This window comes from Lutjanus erythropterus, chromosome 12 (assembly GCF_056507025.1).
Source record: "Lutjanus erythropterus isolate fLutEry1 chromosome 12, fLutEry1.hap2, whole genome shotgun sequence".
In the NCBI taxonomy this organism is placed as follows: domain Eukaryota; kingdom Metazoa; phylum Chordata; class Actinopteri; order Lutjaniformes; family Lutjanidae; genus Lutjanus; species Lutjanus erythropterus.
In genome coordinates this window covers 28,074,322-28,095,882 of record NC_139328.1, presented here as the reverse complement: position 1 = coordinate 28,095,882, position 21,561 = coordinate 28,074,322, and the positions used below count along the sequence as shown (strand labels likewise).

The window sequence follows — 21,561 nt, the reverse complement described above, 5'->3', positions numbered from 1 at the left end:
TACACGTCAACAGCTACTGAAAACTTAGCTGTTACATTACATGAAAGATTACTGTGACAATTTCATTATGCACAGTAAATGTCCATGACTTTTTCAAAACTTTGATAGATTTTACTAATTTACTACTTTTCCAGGTGTAGAAAACAAGATTTTGAGAATCCATGACTTTTCCAGGTTTTCCATGACTGTGGGAACCCTGTAAATGTTATATAGGCCTAAGTCTGTGGCAGCTACACTATATGCATCATAGGGGTTGAGAATCATGACACCCCTTATACAGTAACTGTTCAAGGAGTCTGTTTAAATCAGGGAAAATGTCATGACGATGTAATCAAAAACATAAATCAATGACAAATATTTATTAAATGTAACAGAAACAAAAGAAAATCCAAATGCAAAGAACATCTTCACAAACAAATCATTTAATGTAAGCTACTACAAGTCAACAGCTTCCTACTTTATATGATTATCAATTATTTTAGATAAAGTGCAGTGATGATTTGTGCTCCATAAACAGTTACATCAAAAAAGGGAAAAAGGTGAAAATGTGCGAATATGCACAATAAACAAAACAAAAAGGTGAAATCAGAATTCTGTTCACATCAGCAGCCCTAATCATTCATGATAGTTTCTTCAAATACACAGCAAACTGGTGTCAGTGGAAGATATTCTTCATCATAGCAAATCCAAAAAGTGAGCTGCAGTTTTTCGTGCTGACATTCCCTGTAATAGCCGATGCTGAGGTTAGAAGGTGTCAGCATATAGCGGCGGGGGAGGAAGGAGCTCCAGCTCTGTGAAGTCGACCTCCTGCTCGCTGTCATACAAAAACACAACGGGACATCAGAGCATATGAGCAGCATGCCAAAGAACCTGAAGTACCGCGAGTGCTTCTTTGGCAAAAATCTGTGCAGATATAAATAAAGATCAAACGGAGCTTCACTTGCTGATGAGAAGGAAACAGTCAACACTTACGGATATGGAGGCTCCTCAACGGCACACAAGAAGTCTGGATAAAGACAAGCAGATACGAATGTCGCATTAACTTTGAACTGTCTCTGCAACCTGTCCTGCAACATGTCTCCAGGTGACAGGAACCAGATAAATGTACCGACACAAGATATTTTCCATTACAGGCAAGACGCCAACCAGTGTTGAGACTGTAGTGTCTTTAAAGAGGTTTCTAAGTATCCTCGTCTTAGCTTCACCGTTATCAGAGAGAGTGACACAAGTGATGACAACAGTGGAGTCATGGAAACAAGTAAACTCTAAACTTACGTGGTGGCTCGGCACTTTTCATAGGACAGCATGGATAAAATGAAAAGAAGAGGTTAATTTAACAAAGTTTTTCATGACATCAGTAGACTTAAAGGGATAGTTTGGATTATTTGAAGTGGTGCTGCATAAGGTGCTTATCCATAGTCCGTGTATTACCTACAGTAGATGCCCCCAGTTAGTATTTTAGCCAGTCCAACTAATATTGATTAAAACTGATTGATTACACTGGGCATGGCATGTCTGCACCATGATCAGTCCTCCACATGGCTGCAGGTCTTGGCTTATACAACAGCGTTTTTTCTTCAGAAAAGGCAAAGTAAAACAGTGAAAATATTCTAGATATATCATACACTTTTTTATTTTTAAGGTAATTCATTTTCTAAGTGGCTAAAATAGCTTTTGTTGCTCATCTTGTCCACAGCAGTACATTGTTAAGCCTCCATGCTGATTCCCCAAACTGGGGCCGTGCCGTTCTCTGACCGTTGCTAACTAGCTCATACAACCCCACTTTAAATAACCAAAATCTATACCCTGCAATAATGTGAATTTCAATAAAGTTATGATTGAGATAATGGATAAGAGAGTACTGTACTTTGTAGGGGTTGGTCCTCCACTGTCAGGGATGTCACTAAATTCGTCTTTGTTGTGTTGAAAGAAGATGGCAAGTTTCTGCAGGGCCTCATGTCTGGTCCTAAAGGTTAAAGACAACAAACTGTTAGGACTTGTTTTACTATTGTAAATATTACTGTAATACTCATCAGTGGGCTACAGGGGGCGAGGAGCACCTGTACAATATATTAAAATCCAATATAGTAACCATGAATTAAATACCACTAATTTTAAGCTTATAATTATCAGTCTTTGTGTCCAAGAGTTGCTGATATCCTCCATATGTTCCAACAGGAATACAAAGGTGATGATAACACCTTAACTTTAGAAACAAACAGAATTTCAGTTCGTTACAAGTAGACTGAAAGTTTTTTCCTTTTAATTATATTCAGTTCCAACGTCATGGCTCTGTGATAAGTGTATAACAGTGTTTCGAGGGGCATGGGATGGCATATTTACACGGTCGGCTTTGGTTAGGTGTCGCAGAAGGCAGTCTGCAATTTATACTTGCATTAAAATTTTTGCTCACTCGGCATATTCAAGACTTCAAACAAAGAGATCACAAGGAGAGGATGACTCAATAAATTGCACCGATAGCAGAAAAAAAAAGTTGTGTAACCTATGGCCTTTGGAAAACATTAGTACATTGTGAACACAGTGTGCATGAGTCATTGCTCTAACTTCTTCCCCAGCTGCATTTTTTTATTTGCTCTGGGGTTTAAAAACAGAGAAACAATAATATATTTGGTTGTCTGTTTTTTTTTCTGTTTTTTAGGCAGCCCCATGCTTGCATTAGCTAACCTTCATCCCATATGTTGGATGGACATAAAAGCCCTTCTCCAATACCTTTGGGTTGTTTTTATGACAACTAGACAGGTTCTGAGCTCTGATTGGACTGTTTGGTGTCATTCAAACAGACATGTCAACAAGCTTAGAAGCATCTGATTTCCAACTTTGAACAAACCTTTTTGTGTGCCATTTGATTTGATTAATTTACTAATTATTTCAGTTCCTCACCAGTTAAACTGTTACTATTTTGCCAATTTTTAAGCCAATTATTTGCTTGTTTCAGGCTCTGAAATATGCCGAAATTGCTGCTTTTCTTTGTTATAAATGATAGTAAACTGTATATCTTTGGGATTCAGATTGCTGGTTGGACAAAACAAGTTATCTGAACACCTCACCTTCGGTTCTGGGAAATTATTATGGGTGTCTTCACCACTTTTTGACATTTTATAGAAGAAATGATTGGTGAATTCATCAAGAAAATTATCTGTAGATTAATCGGTTGTGTCCTCTATGTTAGTGTCATCCAGAGCACAAACTATTCTCTTTGGTCTCCATCAAAATCATAGAGTGAAAGACTCCAATTATCAGTTTGTTTATCTGCCTATATTACTTTTTTCTTTCCAAAATGTCCAGTGTGTAAGATTAAACAGGATTTATTGGCAGAATATGTCAGCACTGGAATATAACACTTTTCATTAACAAATAAAAACGAGACAAAAATGTTGGGGCGAGATCCAATCTCTTAGTGTGGTAGGGAGGTTAGATGCACACAATTGGATATTAATAATCTACCCAAGAAGTCAGGTAGCATACACTTGCTGTTGACTGAAATTAGACTACAACTAAAACAATTCAGATGGCTATAATGATTTTTTGTCAAAAGACTAAGACCCAAACTAAATCAAAATTTGCTGACAAAATGAATACAGTTTTCATTAGTTTACACATGAAAACACAAATCGTGGTTTCATTACCTTAAAATGAGCCTTTTATATCTACAAGATGTGCAGGTCCTTGTTCCCACAGTAGTCCAGAATGGACAAACCAAACACTCTCACAGTCTATACAATCTTTTATGTTTTTTATAGTTTCTCCAACATGCTTGGAAGGGGAGTGACATGAGCCATATTCAGTTGGTTGCAATCTACAACCTCACCACTAGATGCTGCTGGTCCTTTAATATTAGTTGCTCAAGGAGAAATATGAACACAGTCACTGTCTTGAGAATGGATGGACGTGGAAAGATTCATGTACATGTAGGTTAGCAAGAGAAACGTGCCAAGGTATCTGCTTTGACACCTGTGTGTTTCAGACTTACTGTGTGTGTAGGTCCTCCAGGTTGGCATCACTCAGAGTGTGCTGGGCGCTCGCATGGCCACATGCTGTTAGAGTGAACGCATGAAGGGCAGAGGTGTGTGGGGGGGTGGGGGTGGGGGTGAGTTATATAAGGACAGTAAGACAGAAGAGGGAGAGAGGAAACGGCATGGTAAAAGTGCACTTCAAAGGCATGTTACAGTGTGCCCCATATGTTAATGCATAACATGAAACAACTACTAAACCAGAGGGCTGAGAGATGAGGAAAAACCTATTCTGTTCTCATGTTTTCACTTCAAAAGGACTGGATATAACATGTACTCACACATGTCAGATACTGAAGCAGTCTGCTGCGGAAAGCTACTACACAGAATGAAGAGAAAGAAAATAATTATATACAGTCTATATTGTGGGTCACATAAATTCCTCTCATGACTTTAATGTACTCTTATGTGGTCGATGGCTTCTGTTCTTCTTTAAGCCACAGTAAAGGATAGCACATTTTCTCAGTCTTACTGGCTTTCATTGGAGGGTGAGAGGGTCTCATCTTCACAGGCCCACTCCTCACTGTCGTCATCTGTGACTGTGCAAAAACAAACCAGTTTGATTAAGCACAGGGTGCATGCTGATGATAGAGGTTTGGCAGGGTAGAAACAAAAACCCCCAGCCTGCATGGAATTCCTTCACAATCATAAAACAACACATGGCTGTCAAGCAGATGATAACTAGTTAAGTTATGTAGGCCAGCAGGCTTCGCCTTGTGCGAGTCTGTGAGCTGGTTTCCAACTTCTGTGCGACTGCTCTCTGTCAGTCGGCAAGTCCATCCATCATTTCAACCAGTTAATTTTGCTTGTGCTGTCTGTATTAGACTACAGCACTGTCGTCAGCTGGGCTAATGAAAAAACTAATGCAGTTAATGTTAGAAGAGTCAGAACAACCAGTTCAATAATAGGATTAGTTCAGAATATTTTATGTGGGTTTGTGTGAAGTATCGATAGTCAGTGTATTAGCTACAGTAGATGCCAGTTAGCGCACCCCTAGTTTAGAGAAGCAGGCGCCAGCATGGAAGGTACTGGAAGCGACCGCCATCTACTGTAGCTAATCCACTGACAATCAATAAGCATCTCATACAACCTTACTACAACTAAATAATTTGAACTGTTCCTTTAATGTCTTTGTGCAGACAATATGATACTTACAGCTGCTTGTTAGGACAGGGTGACTCGAGGATCTGCAGAGCAAAGAACAGAGTTATGAATTATTGATCAAGACTCATACTGACAGACTGTCAAGCAAGGGATGCTTACGAGTTGTTTTTTTTAATTGAGAATTTTATCAGTGAGCTACCCAGTACCTGCTCCCGATGCTGATGGTGTCTCCCTCCAGGTTGCCTCCTCGTCCAGCCGCTTGGGCTTTCTTGCCAAGTTCCAGCATCTCCTTGATATTCAGTTCCACATTCATGACCGAAATATAACCATCTGCAACACCCAGGACAGAGCAGAGCGGTTACCGAAAATAACAACTTTCATGTGATCAAATGTTCTTCTTATCCTGCTTGTTGTCCAAAATTCAGGTGAAGTTAACAGATGCTGAGGTACTTTAACTCTATGTCAAATCAAATGAAGAACTGATAATGGGGTTCCTACATATTCCCGATAAAAAATTCACAACTCAAATTTCCAGATTTCTTTTCAAATTTGACACCTGACTACAAACTGCTAGACGTTCATTATGTAAGTATGGTTTTAAAATCCAACTATTTTGCACCTTGGTTTCTTTTCCCATTTGGAATTCTGAGCAAACCAGGCTTTATATTAGACTGCCCTCAGAGAACTGGACATGCATGTACCCACTGTGTCCATTTGGTCCACTTTCCTACAGAGAAAGCTGGATCACATTCCACTGTCAAACATCTCTGCCCAAACAGGAAGTTAACTAACTGGTGCCAACTACACAATTATTATTTATTATTATCTAAAATTCTGTTTAAATAATATTTTATTAATGTTCCCCACATATTTTGTAGTGTCTTTTATAAATGAGAACCAAATAATATGATTTAATAATCACAGGAAAACAAAACACTACATGTAAACTCACACTTGTGGTTGGCGTCCCGGGCCAGCCATTTGCCTTTGGGGCAGCTGGTGGTGCGAATGATGCTGACTGTGTCCCCCGTCTTCACAGGCAGGTCATTCTTGCGAACCTTGCTAGCCACCGTCACCCTGGCGTGGTACATGGGCTCCTCTTCACCGGTCACCTAGAGGGTCAAATCTCAGCGATCAGAGTGTTGCCATGCACGATGCCAAGCTGAGAAATTACAGTAATTATTCTTTTTTACTGACTCTCTTTATTATGATACCACTGACAATGATAGTTATTGAAATGTAGGATGTAATATTTTGTTGAAAAAGACTTAAACTGTCACAAGTAAACAAGTCAATCACTGGCTAAAAAAGGTGGCTAAATATTAAGCATAAGCGGCGTTTTGAAAGCGGACAAAAAAACAGCTCTGCTAGATGGAAGAAATTAGCGACTTCCAAGTAATTTGATTGCTTAACTTACTTTGAACTTCTTTTTCATTTCATTTTCCTTCTTCTCCCTTTCTTTTTGCTCTTTTTTTTCCCTCTCCAGGCGCTGCTTCTCCTTCTTCTTCTGTTCTTTATGGTCAGCAGTGTTGGGGCTTTGGCGTTCTTTACTGAAAACAAATCGGACTGTTCAGTGGCACAAAGTAGCTTATTTTCCATAAAGATTAGATGTTACACCTGAAATATAAATGGAACCATATGGTAGTAAAACTGACTGAATAACAAAAGGAATTTTCAGTGTAAAAACAGAGGGCAAAGGGATATGACCCATTTGTTTAAATCAAAACACCAGTAAGAGAGAGATGTGTAACATACCTGAAGACATGAACATGAGCTGAATGTTCTCCTGCTACACTGGCCCTGCAGTTTGATTGTCATAATAAGAAAAAAAGAAATCAATGGCTGCCTTCCATCTGACAAAAACAAATATCAATGATAAAATGCAGGGTTTGTATGTTTGAAAAGAAAAATAGACATACCATGGATTCTTCGGCCATATGTGAAGACACGCCTCTTCCTTCTGGAAATAAACACAGATGATTTTTAATTTACCACAGATTGTTCAGCTTGTAAAACAGAGTGAATTCCATAATTTCTCCAGCGTGTTTCTGGCCATAAACTTAAAGAGACAGGTTGTATTTTTGTAAGTGAGGTTGTATGGGGCACTGTACTTATATATGTCAGTGCAGTTAGCAGGAAAAAGAGCAGGAAGCAGGAAGTGTGGAGGTGCAGGAGGCTAAGCAATGTACTGCTGGACAAGGTCAGCAGCAAAACATATTTATCCACCTAAAAAAAAAAAAAAAGTGTACGGTATACATTTAGAATATTTTCACTGCTTTAACATGCCGTCAGACAGATTTTTCTGACAGGAAACTCCTGTTCTAAAAGCCAAATATCATTCTCTCTAAACCAACAAAACTCCATCGTCAAAATCAGTCATTTTACCTCACAGAACACAGGAGTCGCTGGTCTACTGCTGCCTCAGTTAGTTAGTTTGTGCTATTGGGTGACTTCTATGGTTTAAAGCACAATTCAAATTCCTCAAAATTACACAACAACACAAACAAACCAACCAACCAAGGCAGCGGTAGAAGCGCAACTCCTGTGTTCTGCAAGGTAAAACTTATTTTGGAGAGAGCAATATCTGGTTCATATAAATGTGGTTTCGTCTTGGAAAAGGCTGCCAGATGACAATGTAAAGTGGTGTAAATAGTCTAAAAATAGCATGCACTTAAACTCATATAGATTTTTTTAGGTAGCTAAAATATGTTTTTCTGCCGACCCTGTCCACACTGGTGCTTCTGCTGCTTCTCCAAACTGAGAGCATGTTGACTCCAATCTACTGTAATACACTGACTATTGATAAGTTCCTCACACAATCTGACTTCAAACCATTATTGTAATTTAAATGAACTATAATTAAACAACTCCTCCTAACTTGTTCTTATAAAACTTACTCAATAAGATAATTATATACTTAAGATAAAAAAAAAGTTACCGTAGGATGGTTGTCAGCATATGGATCTGTAAAAAACGGTTAACAAGGAAACTGAACAGGGAAAATAAATGTCTGCAAATTGTGTATGATAGGAAAAAAACATCATATTAAATCATATTAAGTGCATAGTCTTACTCTTCAGACCGACTTTTCGTTTCCGTGAGTTCTGGCCTAAGATGAATTTGTTGATGTTCTCGACATCCTCATACACATTATTGCACGCCTCATAGTAACTGTCCTGTTGATACACACTGAAGGGAAGAAAAACAATCAAATTTTACAAACAGAAGTACAAACACACTGAAATGTGAAAAAAATAAAGATGCAAGACAAATATCAGGGCCCATCAATTAGTGTCTGATAAGGGGACATTTAAATGATTTATTATAATAACAAAATTATAGCTGATAAATATCTGCTATAATACAACCCTAATTCCAAAACATTGCATACATTGTACACTTAAATTTTACACAGCACTCCAACTTTTTGGAATTGGTTTCTCTGTGTCTGATACATATATGATGATATAAAATCTAAAGCATTCAATTTGAATTCTCAGGCAAAATGCTTTTTCAAAGCCAAAGTATATTTCTAACATTTATTTCAGAGTCAGAACTGTTCTTTGATTTTGTTGTAATACTGATGTCAGTTAGATTTGGTTTGGTCAGAGTCAAGAAATATTAAAATCATCAAGCTTTGCTCACTACATCTGAGCCTTTCTTACCCTCACATGTGTATAAACTACAGGTTATATGTACTTCTTTTTTTAAAAACAAAAATGTGAACTTATCTGTTAGCTGGTATTGGCCATGAGAAGTGGTTAATTATCTGTCATCAGTATCAGCTGAAAAAAATCCATATCCTGCATCTTTAGAAACAACGGCTCAAAGTGTGACTGCAGTCATTAAAAAACTCACCTTGTCTCCTGTGCAGCAGAGTGAAACTCAGTATCTCCCAGATCAGCCTCATCAGCTTGAGAGTTGGACAGAGGATCTATGCTGCTCACCTCCTCACTCTGAGACCACTGCTCTGGCACAGCAGGCTCTGGGAACTCTGAAAGGTTTATTGGTTCAGGGAAGCTGGCTGGATCGGGGGGTATTAAATTTTGGCTGCCAAGGTTCAGATCTTGGATGCCTGTGCTCACAAGGGGCTCTACGGGATCACACGCTGACGAGTCGGGTTGCGGGTCTTCGCAATCGGCGACCCCGCAGACATCGTCAGCGCTGACTAAGTCTAAGGCTTCCAGCTCCAGGGCACCAATGTCAACACCTTCACCCTCTGCTGTTTCCATCTCTGAATTCTCAAAGTCTGGAAATTCTGGAGCGTCAAGTACAGATGATGGGTGCTCAGACTCTGGCCGTGGGTTTTCACTTGGTGCTTGGCTCGGACCTGGTGACACCTCTATAATAAGGAACCAAAATCAGCACTCAAACAGATGTTTAACCCGACCACAAATAAGTATAATGTAAACTGCAGTGCGTATAATACACAGTCATTGATGTCCAAGTAAAATACAACTCTGAGCCGTCATATTTTTGTGTGGCCACAAAAGGGGGGAAACAAAAGTCAAATAAAGCAAAAAAGAAGCAAAAAAGGATAGTTTGGATTTTTTTTATGTGGGGTTGTATGAGATACTAATTCATATTCAGTTTGTTGGCTAAAAATAGGTACAAACAAACAAAAAAAGAATCTTTAAGTGTATGCTATAATTACAATATTTTCACCGTTTAACCTTGCTATCAAACAGCCTTTTTCCGATTAGAAACATTATATAAGTCAAATATCGCTCTTTCCTGAACAGGGAGCTACAACCTTTACAATCAAAAGAGACATTCTGGGCCAAAAATGTGGTGAAAATACATCTGTTTGGAGCCACAACTTTTACATTCTCTATTTACCTGTCTTTGTTTTGATTTAGCATCCACAACTAGCCTTTGGAGACATAAGACTAGCCACTGGCAAAACTTAGAGGACAAGATGCTATAGATGTAAGCTATGATGAACATTTTAGCTGAATAAATATTAAAACTTTTTTTTATTCAGTGTATAGGCTACACATTTTTACAGTTGGTGAATGTAAGAATCACTTCAAGCCTACTACAATGATGAGTAAAAATTAAAAAGTTAAAATAAGAATGATTATTCATTTCCATTTAATTTAATTTGCCAAAGCTACAGGGAGCTACTGGAGAGGGGTGAAAGAGTTGCAGATTGCTGACCCCTCCTCAAAACCAATGAAATTCCATGGGCAAAATCTGTAATTTTGCCTCACAGAACACAGGAGTTACTGGTCTGCCACTGCCTCGATTTGTTAGTTTGTTGTTATTGAGTGAGTTCAGTCTTCTTTTAAAACACCAAAGTCATAAAATAACCCAAACTAACAGATCAACACAGCAGGACACCAGCAACTCACATGTTCTGTTAAATAAAATTACTTAAACTGATTTTGCCCATGTAGTCTGGTTGGTTTGAAGAGAGCAACATTTGACTTAATTACCAGCGGCTTCCCATCTGAAAGGGCTGTCTGATGGTGAGGTAAAGCATACCATTAACTGTGGGTAGGTGGTAGCAGCTGAGATCTACTAATGGAGGTCTGGGGGGCTTTGGTGGCAATGGTCCAAGCAACCTCAAGTCAGGCAGGGGCTTCTTGGCAGGAACACAGGGTAGCTGAGGCTCACCAGCCCAGACAGATGGAAGTTCAGCTTTGTCCTTGCCGAACTGCTTATCCAACGCAGACTCTGGACACCAGGGAACATCATAATACAAACACATTAGAAAAGTGTCTGATGTGGACAAAAAAAATGTTTAGCACAGAATAATATAACTTACTGCGTACAGAGGTGTTGGCTTTGAAGAAAGGCCGGGCTGAAATACAAGCCAGGTGTGGGAGACACACTGGTGGGGGTAAGGGAAGCTCAGGCTCAGCGCTTTCGATGTTCTTTGGTGGTGAAGGGAACACCTTGTTTCTCGAGGCATAGTCGGGAGAATGCGAGCTCTTCGGTTTGGCAGAGATCAACATCTGCCTGCGTGAAAACTTCTTCTTGGCCCTCTCCAAGGTGCTTATGATTTTGTTGTCGGAGTCGGTGCTCGTCTCCGCTGAAGGAGGGGTGACTGGGATATCTGGGCTGGAGAGAGGGAATTCAGTGTCACTCTGGAGAGAAACCCCATCTTCTGTGGTTTGTTTTTCCACAGAGGGCAACTCGCCAGGAGCACTGGAAGGTCTGGTGGTCAAATCAGCATACGTAGGCTCCTCTCCGTTTTCTGCACTGACTTTTGATGCTTTGGCTGACTTGAAAGGAAGCAGCAAACCTTTCTTCTTGATTTTAGTTTGTGGCAGGACTTCTTTCGCTGGCACTGGTTCCAGTTTGTTCTCCTTTTTGGCTGGCGCTTCTGTCGTTTGCTCTTTTACAGGCAGGACAGGAAGCACCAGCGGCATGTGTCGGTCTTTGAGGGATTGCCTTGCTGTGCTGTCTCCATTAGCAAGCTGGGATGAGTGGGATGTCTGCTGAAGCTGCGGAGGGAAGGAATTTGGTCTCTTGCCTCCAGATGCCCGCAGCCCATCTCTGAAGATGACCCGGGGAACCACTGGTGTCTTGTTTTCCACAGCAATATTAACACTGCTCACCACGGAGCTGCAGTGACCTCCAGGAGGGGGGAGGTGTTTGGGTTTCTCTGCAACAGCTGGGCGGCTGGTTTTTGACTGAGCCAGCAGGGCCTCTTCCTGAAACTTGGCCCTCAGAGCTTTGAAGTTGATTGGTCCCTCAAAGAAAAAAAATCACAAATAAATGATAGGAAAGTGTATTACTTTGGCAGACAATTTACCATAGTTTGCTAATTTAGGGAAACAAAATGCTGACACAACATAATTTAAGGGCTGTTTTACAATGGAGGTGAATAGATTTCAATCATCTCTTTTCCAGAAACAAACTAGAGCTTCAATGATTGATTGTTTAACTGATTACAATTTAGATAATGGATTCATGAGTCATTTTTTAAGAATCAAATTCAAATCCCCTGCTTCCAGCTTTTCAAATATTAATATTTGCTGGTTTCCTTAATCGTCTATGACAGTGGTTCCCAAACTGGGGTGCACAGAGCCACTGCAGGGGGGCATGGATGACCAGGGGAGAGAAACAGAGTGAAATAAAGTTAAAAGAATTTGATTTAAAATCAACAAACAGGAGGTTGCTGATGCAATAATGCTGACCTTTATTTCACTAAAATTTAATTTGAGTCCTTTTTTAAAATCAGCTGCTTCCCCAATTATTGTTAATAATTGATAATAATTGTGGGGTAAGAGGGCCTGAACTTTTTTTTCAGCTTCAGATAGACAAAACAAGATATGTGAAGGCATCAAGCTTTTGGAAATTGTCATGGGCAGTTCTCAGTATACTACCTAGGGATGTACGAAATGAGTCGACTATACGATTAAACGTTGCCACCCTCGTTAGTCGGCATCAGAAACACTGGTCGTTGAAACTATTATCAATATTTCTTTCATGCACAATATCAGTCAACTCTAAGGTGTTAAGCAGTGACCCGCCACTAGTGGGGGCTTCTAACATTTTATAAACCACACAATAACTGATTAACCAAGAAAATATTAGATTCCTCAGGCTGCCTGGTGTATGGTGATTTTGTACTATTATTAGAGATGAAAATATCAAAAATTAATCAACTAATAAATTAATTGGCAACTACTTTGATAATAATTGTTTTGAGTCTTTTTTATATTAAAAATGTCCAAATTTCCTGGTTTGTTTACTCTCTTATGACAGCACATTGAATATCTTTTGGTTGTGGACAAAACAAGACATTGAGGATGTCATCTTGAGTTTTGGGAAACACTTATCAACATTTTTTACTATGTTTTGCCATTTTATTGACCAAATCAATAAACACCAAAAAAAATTATTGTCCAGAAAAGACGCTGCTGATGACTTTTTACCTGTAATTTTTCTAGATTGTGAGGACCATACGAGGAAAATCCGTTTGCAGCTATGATTTTGAGGTGGTGGAGGTTGATATCTCAAAGTTAACGTTAGATATCTGAACACACTAGAAGTGAAGGAGAAAATGTTTTGTAATCGGTGTGAAGCAACTCTTTACTGCAGCATTTAGAATTGTGATAACTTGGGTAAGAGATTTATTTATTTGGCATAAACTAGTCAAACAAACTTGATTAACAAAGTGTGTAGTGTATTATAGATGGGGTAACAGCTAACGTAAGACGTCTTCCAAAAACTTAGCTCTCCTCAAGCTAAAATTACTCAGAAAATAACCTAACTGTTAAAAGTTTAGCTTACCTGCTCCATTGTAGGTCTGCTCGTACATCACTGTTCAGGTATTACCAATGGAATGAAATTACTCGCCTGCCGGCTACTTTGACTAATTTACCGACATAAATCCTACAGACTGTTTATGCTAAAACAAACATTTTGAAATCGCCGCCACGAGACGGTCATGTCTGGAAGGGAACCCTTGATTTGCGAAACTCTCGCGAGATTTGTACGTTTTGTTTCAACAAAGTGCAAACAAATTAGGTTTGTATGTTATGTAATATTACAACGTTGTAATTATTATCTGGGTAGATTTAAGGACAAAAAAATACTTGCTAAGGTTTAGGAAATTATCCTTGTGTGGGTTAGAATTATCACTCTCACTCTTTCAGCGTGTCTGGAGTTCCCGTATGGACACGACCCAGCAACGCCTGAGACGCACCTGCGTGCTGCGCGTGACCTGATAACGTGCACGTTCATGTTATTTGATTGACAAATCAGAAGCGTCGGAAGCCACGTTGTTTATGTATTATTATTATTATTATTATTATTATTATTATTATTATTATTAGTAGTAGTAGTAGTAGTAGTATTCATTCGTTTGTTTATTTATTTATTCCTTCTACTATAATAGACCTAAATATAGTAAAATAAAGTTTAACTTTAAATATAAGAATTATTTTTTTATATCATGTTACATTAAAGTGAAAATTAACACATTAAACAACACATTAACACATTAACACATTAAAATTAACACATTAAAGTGTTTGTGTGAGTTTCTACAACATGTTCTGGCAGGAATGTTGTGTTTGCAGGGATGATGCTGGGAAATGGAGGTCGTAGATCAATTTTAAAAAAGACTTTGTTAGCTGTTGTGAGAGTATGTGTTTACTCTTGATCAATCATTCACTGTGGTTGGTCAGGACAGCTGTGGGGGAATGTCCCACAGGATCCCTACAGCTGTTTTGTGACACTGCATTTCAATCTTTAAGGAGTAGCTTATTTTCATTATGGGGATATTAATCAATTTCCCCCTGACTTTATGCACACTTTACTTGTTTATCAATTTTAGCTCAGTTGTGAATGCATCAAGGAGACCATGGACAGCTGCTGATAACAGGTGCAGTATTCCTCACTTACTACCTACATTCACTTAATACCAAATTGATAGCAGTTATTAATATATTTCATGTATCATGGTATTACAAGATGAATTGAGATGATAATGGTTGTTTCTGGGGGTCAGTTGGGCTGGGACAAGGAGAGCCAGAGCTGTAAACAGGCCAGCTCCCATTGACTGTTTACAGGGGAGGTGGTCATCCTGGACTCCTTGTACTTCCTGCACAGACAAGAAGGTAATGGTGTTTTGGTCTTTTAAAAATGCTAAATGAAAACTATGATGACAGCTTGTATCATCGTTGGCTTGTACAATACCTTGCAATAGTAATTTGAGACCTCTCTCCCAAAACACTGGAGTTGAAACTACTGGAAAGTTTTGTGTCTAAAACCTTTGATCAAATCATTGTGGATGAGATGATCAATAGGTCTGAAGGGAACAATGATTATACTTATCAACACGCCTGCTCCATTAAGTTCAATAGAAGGGAATTTCCACTGTGGAATCCACTAATCTTTTCTCTTTAAATAAATATAAATATACACGTTTTATTTGCTCAAGTAATTAAAACATAAAATTTATAGTATTTATTTCAGAACACTTCTGAACTTATAAACATGAGGTCTTCTAACTTTCTAAGTCTTTTGATCAGAAAGGATGAGTTCAGTGAATGTACTGTTCAGAGTTAAGCCAAGACCTTGCTTTTGTTATAGGTTGAAGAAAACATGATAAAAAAAATGTGTTTCTTAATTTAGAATAAGTCATGGCTGTGTAAATGTAAAAGGAAATTTACATTTTTAATGTCTATGTTTTTCAGTATGACTGAAGAGTTGTTGGTTCAACTTAATATCTTAAGGTTATTGAACATGTTTTCTCAAGTACATCTGAATTAATATCAAGTTTATTTGATGGCAGTTTATTTTATATTTATTATCTTTTGAATCTCTACAAAATGACCTCAAATTTTCTTTTCAAATTCAGTTAACTTAAACATTTTAAAGCAGCCCAGACACTAACTTTATTCATTTAAAACATTTTTTTTTTTTTTAGTGTACCAGTGTCAACTTGTAATTTTAAGGCAACCTAGACAAAATGACATTTTAGGCTATCTCTAAAATACACAACTCATTTAGGATCAGGAGTGCACTCTAAAACTGAAAATGTTGAGAAAACACAAAATTCCAAGGCAACTTACTGTGATAGATTTTTGAAGTCTGAGCCCAACTCAAACTCTTTAGTCAGCGTTTTATTGACTATGTTTTGTTAAGATAATTTACTTTTCCTCTTTAAACAAACTTGAAAGTTTTAGAAACCTCCTAAAATTTATATTTCAAATATTGTTTGAAACTCATCAAAGTGATAGTGAATAATTGTTATCGATTTAATATTTCATTTTTATATATTCAACTGCAAATTTTCAAGCACCCTGATAATGAAGAAGCAGGTCCACAGCTCACTGTGAAATACAACTTTTTGGTGTTTCTAAAACTCAAAGATTCAAGTTTATCTGAAGAAGAAAAGCAAATTTATCAGCAAAAGATTGTAGGTGTTTTGTTTCTTTCAAAACGTAATCTAGTGAAGGCAGTTGCCTTGAAATAAAAATTAAAAAAAACAACTTTTTTGTATTACAGTATATCAAATGTTACACAGCTTCCTATATGGAATACAGAAATGTGAAAAAAAACCCCAAAACAATATGGTTTTACCTGCACCACTATGGACATAATGTAATGCAATATAAGTGTGTTTTATGGCTCTATATCTCAATGACTGTGACATACTGAGTGAGTTTAAGCACTAACTCATTTTTAACTCTGGCTTAGTTCCGTTTCCGATACTTGGAGAAGCCCTCACAGTTTGGTGGCACAGAGTGCGCTGATCCTAAGCTGTGGGAGGAGCTGCCCTGTCCAACTGCAAGCCAACAGTGTCTGGTGCCAGATTTCTGTGGAGAGAGCTTCACCTGCAATGACACAGGCAAGTCCCATCAACAACCACTCAGACAGCACATTCTCTCTGCTGGTGTGATGTACAGTCCATGTAAATCTGTGTGAGTGACTCTGTCTGTCTGTCTGTCTGTCTGTCTGTCTAGGACGCTGCATCAGCCAGTCCCTCCGCTGCAATGGAGAGTTCGACTGTGTTGATTCTTCTGATGAAGACGGCTGTGTAAAGGTCAACGAAAGAAAGGACAAGTGTTCCACCTTATTGCCAATCCCTGGTGCTGAACGTGGCACTCAGGGGTAAATACTGCATAGCTATTATCCGCCTTATTGTTATTATTCACTTTGAAATGAAATATCAGGACAGTTGTAAAGAAATCCTTTCAATAAGCACATACACTGTAAAAATCACCCAGGAATTTAATGGTATTAACTAATCTTTTCTCATCAACGTAACACAAATATACAAGTTATATTTATTCAGGTTAATTAAACTTAAAATCTCTAGTATTTATTTTTAGAACACTTCAGAACTTATAAACGTGGGTTTTTCTAACTTAAAGTCTTTTGATTTGACATGATGAGTTAAATGAATATTCTGTATTAAGTTCAATCAACTGATTAAATTAAGTTTGTAAAGAAACATGATTAGCAGACTTCCCAGCATGCATTCTTTGAGAGTTATAACCCTCTTGAGACTCTCCTTTTTTATTACTTTATATTAAAAGTTTCTGTGTGTCTCTAACACACTTTAATACAAGTCATAGTTGTTTGATCAACTTCGTTTGTAATGTTTGTCAGTGTGACTGCACAGTTGTTGCTTCAACTTTAAGCTTATTGAATTCAAGTGCAACTGAACTAATATCAAGGTTATTTGATGACAGAAGTTGATTTTATATTTATTATGTTTTGAATAATTACAAAAGTACCTTGACTTTTCTTTTTAAATTCAGTCACCTTAAATGCAGCCTGGACACTTAAAACAAGTTAAAACAAGTTTTTGTTTTTTACAGTGTCCGCTCATCAAAATTTCTCTTGCTCCGTCTCATTTCATACTTAATGACAAATACTTTTCACAGCTACAATGTCTTGACTGGAGAGTTTGTGGATCATGTGATTGACCCACAATACTTTGGAGGAGAGTGTGAATACGTCTATAATGGTGAATGGAGGAAATTCACCTATGACGCATTCTGTGAGAACCTGCACTACAATGAAGATGAGAAAAACTTCAGGAAACCTTACAACTACCACACCTACCATTTTGTGGTAATGTTGTGATTTATCTCTTTGTGTAACTTAATAAGTCAGCTTTTTGTTGAACGGAAACATTCTGACATCAAGTTTTACCTGTTACAGGCTGAAGCTACGTCAGAGGGATCTGAGGAGTACTATGAAGATATGGAGAAGATGCTGAAAGCAAGGAAAATATTGGGTTCAGCCAATGCTGGTTTCACAGTTGGGATCGCTTATGTGGAATTTGGTTTGAAAGGAAGCACGGAGTTTGACTTTCTCCGGAACATATCGCATTATACAAGTCAGGTAAGATGTAGTGATCCACAGGTCAACATGCTTTACATGATAAAACAAGTATTTGTTTTTATCTTAAATACATAATTATTGATTGCTTCTGGTCAGGGTTTGGTAAATTTTTAAAGCAACAGTTTGGATTGTTTTAAAATATGCTTGTTTGCTTTCTTGCCAAGAATTAGATGAAAAGATTGATGCCACTCTCATGTCTATTTGATAAATATATAGCTACTGCCAGCAGCTGGTTAGCTTAGCTTAGCATAAATACTGAAAACAGTGGGAAACTGCTAGCCTGGTTTTGTCCAAAGGTTGAAAAAATCTGATTTGTACAGACTGAACAAACCAGGTATAACATGTTACATGTTACAGTTGAACAGAGCTAAAGCCAGTTATTTCCCCATTTTTAATCTTTATGCTAAGTTAAGCAAATCTCCTAACAGTTTTATATTTAGCAAAATATAGAAACCCATTTCTGCCAGTGAGACTGAAAAAAAGTTAGTAATTATAATAATGAGAAACTTTCTCGAAGTAATGACGTAGTATTTCCAAACAATGACTTAGTATCTCAAAATAATGATTCAATATCTCAAATAATGACTTAATATCTCAAATAGTGACTTAATATGTCAAAATAATGACTTATTTTGAGGAAGTTTCTCATTATAATGAGTTATACTACATTGACAGAAATGGGCTTCCATAGCATGAAAGCAAATATGCATATTAGACAAAGTTACCAAAACTTGTATCATTATTTTTACTATTTCTACCTCTGAAAAAAGAAAACTCACTTCACTGACAAAAAGTTGCCTTTTTGCCCACAGGAGCTTGGGTTCATCAGGCTTTCGTCCAAAGTGCAAACAGCCCACTTCAAAATGAGAAGCAATAAATTGATGCTTTATGAGGATATGTATGTTTCACTCATGGAGCTCCCTGAGCTATATGACTTTGGAATGTACTCCCGCTTCTTCAACACATTTGGTACCCACTATGTCACAGAGGGAACTATGGGAGGAACCCTTGAATATGTTGTGGTTGTCAACAAAAGAGCAATGGCAGAATCAAGTACTGTGGACTTTCCAGTTTGTTAATCAATATCATCTAATAGGAAAAGTAATGTAAAGTAACCTTTGTTTAATTGTCTTCCCTAACTCTCACAGATCTATCGAGTCATCAAGTTGGAGGATGCATTGGCGCCTCTATTGGTTTAAACTATCCCATCACTGATCAGTTAACAGCATCTCTAAAAGTGGGTGTGAACCCATGCCTTAAACACGGGGGACTTGATCGAGGTGAGACATTCCTTTGGCAGTTGCTGGCAGTTCTTCCTGAAGGGCTGAGGTTCTAGCTTTTTCAAGAAATGGTTTGTCAAGGAGTTTTTCAATGATTGTGGAAGATCTCATTCATGAAGGGTATAAACCTCTGGGGGCCCTTTTCCACCAACAGGAAACTGGCACCTTTCCAGTTCAAGAACCTAATTTAGAACTGTGGCATTTCCACCAAAATTGAACTGATTCAGAACCTGAAAAGTTAATTTCCAGCTGGAGTCAAAAAATAGAAGTGCCAAAGTGCACATGTCAACAGGTGGTTGTACATTGTGACGCCCTCTGTTAATAACATCCTTGATTAAAATGGTTCCACACAAAATTGGTGAAAATGTGGGCTGGTTCACTAAATGGCCCCAAGGTTCATCTGCTGATAAAGGCTCTGAGAAGATTCTAGATTAAATCCTTGCAATATAGGAAGGTTCCCAGTAGAACTCTCTGGCTGGGTTCTAGATAAAACCCTTGAAATATAAAAATATTCTCTGTAGAGCACTCATTGTGTTCTACAGAGAACCTTTTTTCCTTCTACCAGGAATCAAAAAGGGTTCTTGTAAGGGACAAGCCAAGAACCCTCTATGGTTCTAGTTGGCATCTTTACTTCAAAGAGTGTACCTGAGGTCCTAATAATACCTCATCAGTTTGAATTTGAGTTCATTAGCTTTTTTGTAAATGTTTAATTTCCACTCAGCTGACAATTGATATGAAAGATTGTTGCAGTAGTGTCATCAGAGGTTGTACTACAAATGTTTTTCTTTTCTTATGTAGCCGGGACCTCCAAATCAGGAATTGTTGAGGATATTGTTACTCTAGTGAAGGGAGGGGTCGTAGACAGCAGCGCTGGTCTGTTGGCTATCAGGAGCCCTGGCACCTACAAGGCCTGGGGAGCGAGCCTCAAAAACAACCCAACAGTCATTGAATTTGAGGTAACTTACTGGAAGAAACAGTTTTTATGATTTGACATAACAGGAAGAAAAACAAAAGATGATATGACATCACATTGCTTTTGTGCCTTTGGTGGTGTGGCCATCTGCTTTTTATTAACTTCACTCTTTCTCCTCTTCCTGTACTCCGTCCTGCCTCCCCTATGACCCAGATCATGCCAATTTATGAGCTAGTGCGCCTCAGCACAGCCGCCGACCATGTAGGTGCTAGGCTGGCCAACTTGCAGAGAGGCTTGGACGAGTATCTGCAGCAGTTCCACTCCTGTCGCTGTGCCCCCTGCAGGAACAACGGGATCCCTGTCCTCACGGGTACCTCCTGTAAATGTGACTGTAAGTCAGGCTACCATGGAGATGCCTGTGAAGAGACTCTGAGAGGAGGTGAGACTTTTGTTGCACGTAAAAGCAAAGGAGGTAAACACATTCAAATCATCTGTGACAGTAGTCTCCTGTCACTCAAACCAGGAAGTTTATTTAGAAACTCATTTACCACTGGATCAGTTCTGAATTTTTGCAAACCTCTTGTAAAATTTCTCAAGCTGATTGAGCCACTGCCTGTTTCACTTGCTCCTCGGGTCAGAGGATGTGGTGGAGTGACGATAGTGTGCGCACATATCCCGTTTCGAAATCTACGTTGTCTATCCCTTTTGTTGTAATCAACTTAAAAAACCCCTTAACTTTACTCGACAGAAACCAGGATAGATGGGTCATGGTCGTGCTGGGGGGCCTGGTCATCCTGTGCATCTGGGAGGAAGACTCGGAGAAGAACCTGTAATAATCCTGCACCTGAGGGAGGTGGTGCAACCTGCCTGGGCTCCTCCTCTCAGAGTCAGCGCTGTTAGTGTGACGTCTGCTTTACACCTACATACACTTTCATGCTAATTCTGAATAATCTGCCATGTTTTTTTGGTTAATAAGAACTGCACAACTCTTCTGAAATCTGCATCACTTATCAGGAAACTGTGTGTCATAGAAATAAATGTGTACAGACATTATTACATGTGTCTGAATGTGTTTCTGTCTGAACATGAAGTACTTTTAATCAAAACCTACCCAGTTTGAATCCATGCTTTCTTGACCTCTGAGCAACATGGTTAGCATGTATCTATGTCAGTGTATCTAGCACATGATGTTCTGTCATTGCTGCTTAAATTTGGGGTGACTGCAACAACATGTATCAAAACAGATCATGCAACAATATTGTTCAACATAAACAAGTCACTGTGAGGCACATAATAGATAGTTCATGAAAAAACAAATGTGTATTGCTTTTTTAAACATACATAAGTCATTTTGAGTAAAATAATGCTGTATTAAGAAGAGTTCACACACTAGAGTGTGCTAAAAATGTTTTTT

The 21,561-nt window shown here is 38.4% G+C and overlaps 2 protein-coding genes across 2 annotated transcripts; one reads left to right on the top strand and one right to left on the bottom strand.

Moving 5' to 3' along the window:
* Positions 1–344: 344 nt before the first annotated feature.
* On the bottom strand, positions 345–13,519 carry LOC146318137 (uncharacterized). Its single transcript, XM_084733151.1, has 19 exons — positions 13,383–13,519; positions 10,906–11,836; positions 10,623–10,814; positions 8,994–9,477; positions 8,209–8,324; positions 8,074–8,099; positions 7,055–7,095; positions 6,891–6,935; positions 6,553–6,685; positions 6,088–6,247; positions 5,342–5,465; positions 5,187–5,218; positions 4,504–4,570; positions 4,313–4,350; positions 3,992–4,055; positions 1,868–1,966; positions 1,276–1,289; positions 973–1,006; positions 345–814 (listed from the first exon to the last, which is right to left on the bottom strand). Exons 1-19 carry the CDS (start codon positions 13,389–13,391, stop codon positions 745–747), a joined length of 2,679 nt encoding a protein of 892 aa, XP_084589277.1. The 5' UTR covers positions 13,392–13,519; the 3' UTR covers positions 345–744.
* A 769-nt stretch (positions 13,520–14,288) lies between these two features.
* On the top strand, positions 14,289–21,200 carry c8a (complement component 8, alpha polypeptide). The gene is made up of 11 exons (XM_084731685.1): positions 14,289–14,478; positions 14,605–14,713; positions 16,299–16,449; positions 16,565–16,712; positions 17,492–17,681; positions 17,772–17,954; positions 18,767–19,007; positions 19,103–19,234; positions 20,033–20,190; positions 20,361–20,586; positions 20,896–21,200. The coding sequence occupies exons 1-11, from the start codon at positions 14,369–14,371 to the stop codon at positions 21,045–21,047; spliced, it is 1,800 nt and encodes a 599-aa protein (XP_084587811.1). The 5' UTR covers positions 14,289–14,368; the 3' UTR covers positions 21,048–21,200.
* The last annotated feature ends 361 nt before the right edge of the window (positions 21,201–21,561 follow it).

Excerpts from the sequence above, each read along its gene's own strand:
- c8a (XM_084731685.1), top strand. The coding sequence starts at position 14,369 with ATGGGGATATTAATCAATTTCCCCCTGACTTTATGCACACTTTACTTG. Across the intron at positions 14,479-14,604 it reads TGGACAGCTGCTGATAACAG|TTGGGCTGGGACAAGGAGAG; the intron begins GTGCAGTATTCC and ends TCTGGGGGTCAG. Across the intron at positions 17,682-17,771 it reads ACCACACCTACCATTTTGTG|GCTGAAGCTACGTCAGAGGG; the intron begins GTAATGTTGTGA and ends TACCTGTTACAG.
- LOC146318137 (XM_084733151.1), bottom strand. Across the intron at positions 6,936-7,054 it reads ATATGGCCGAAGAATCCATG|GGCCAGTGTAGCAGGAGAAC; the intron begins GTATGTCTATTT and ends ATCAAACTGCAG. Across the intron at positions 5,466-6,087 it reads CCGGGACGCCAACCACAAGT|ATGGTTATATTTCGGTCATG; the intron begins GTGAGTTTACAT and ends TGGGTGTTGCAG.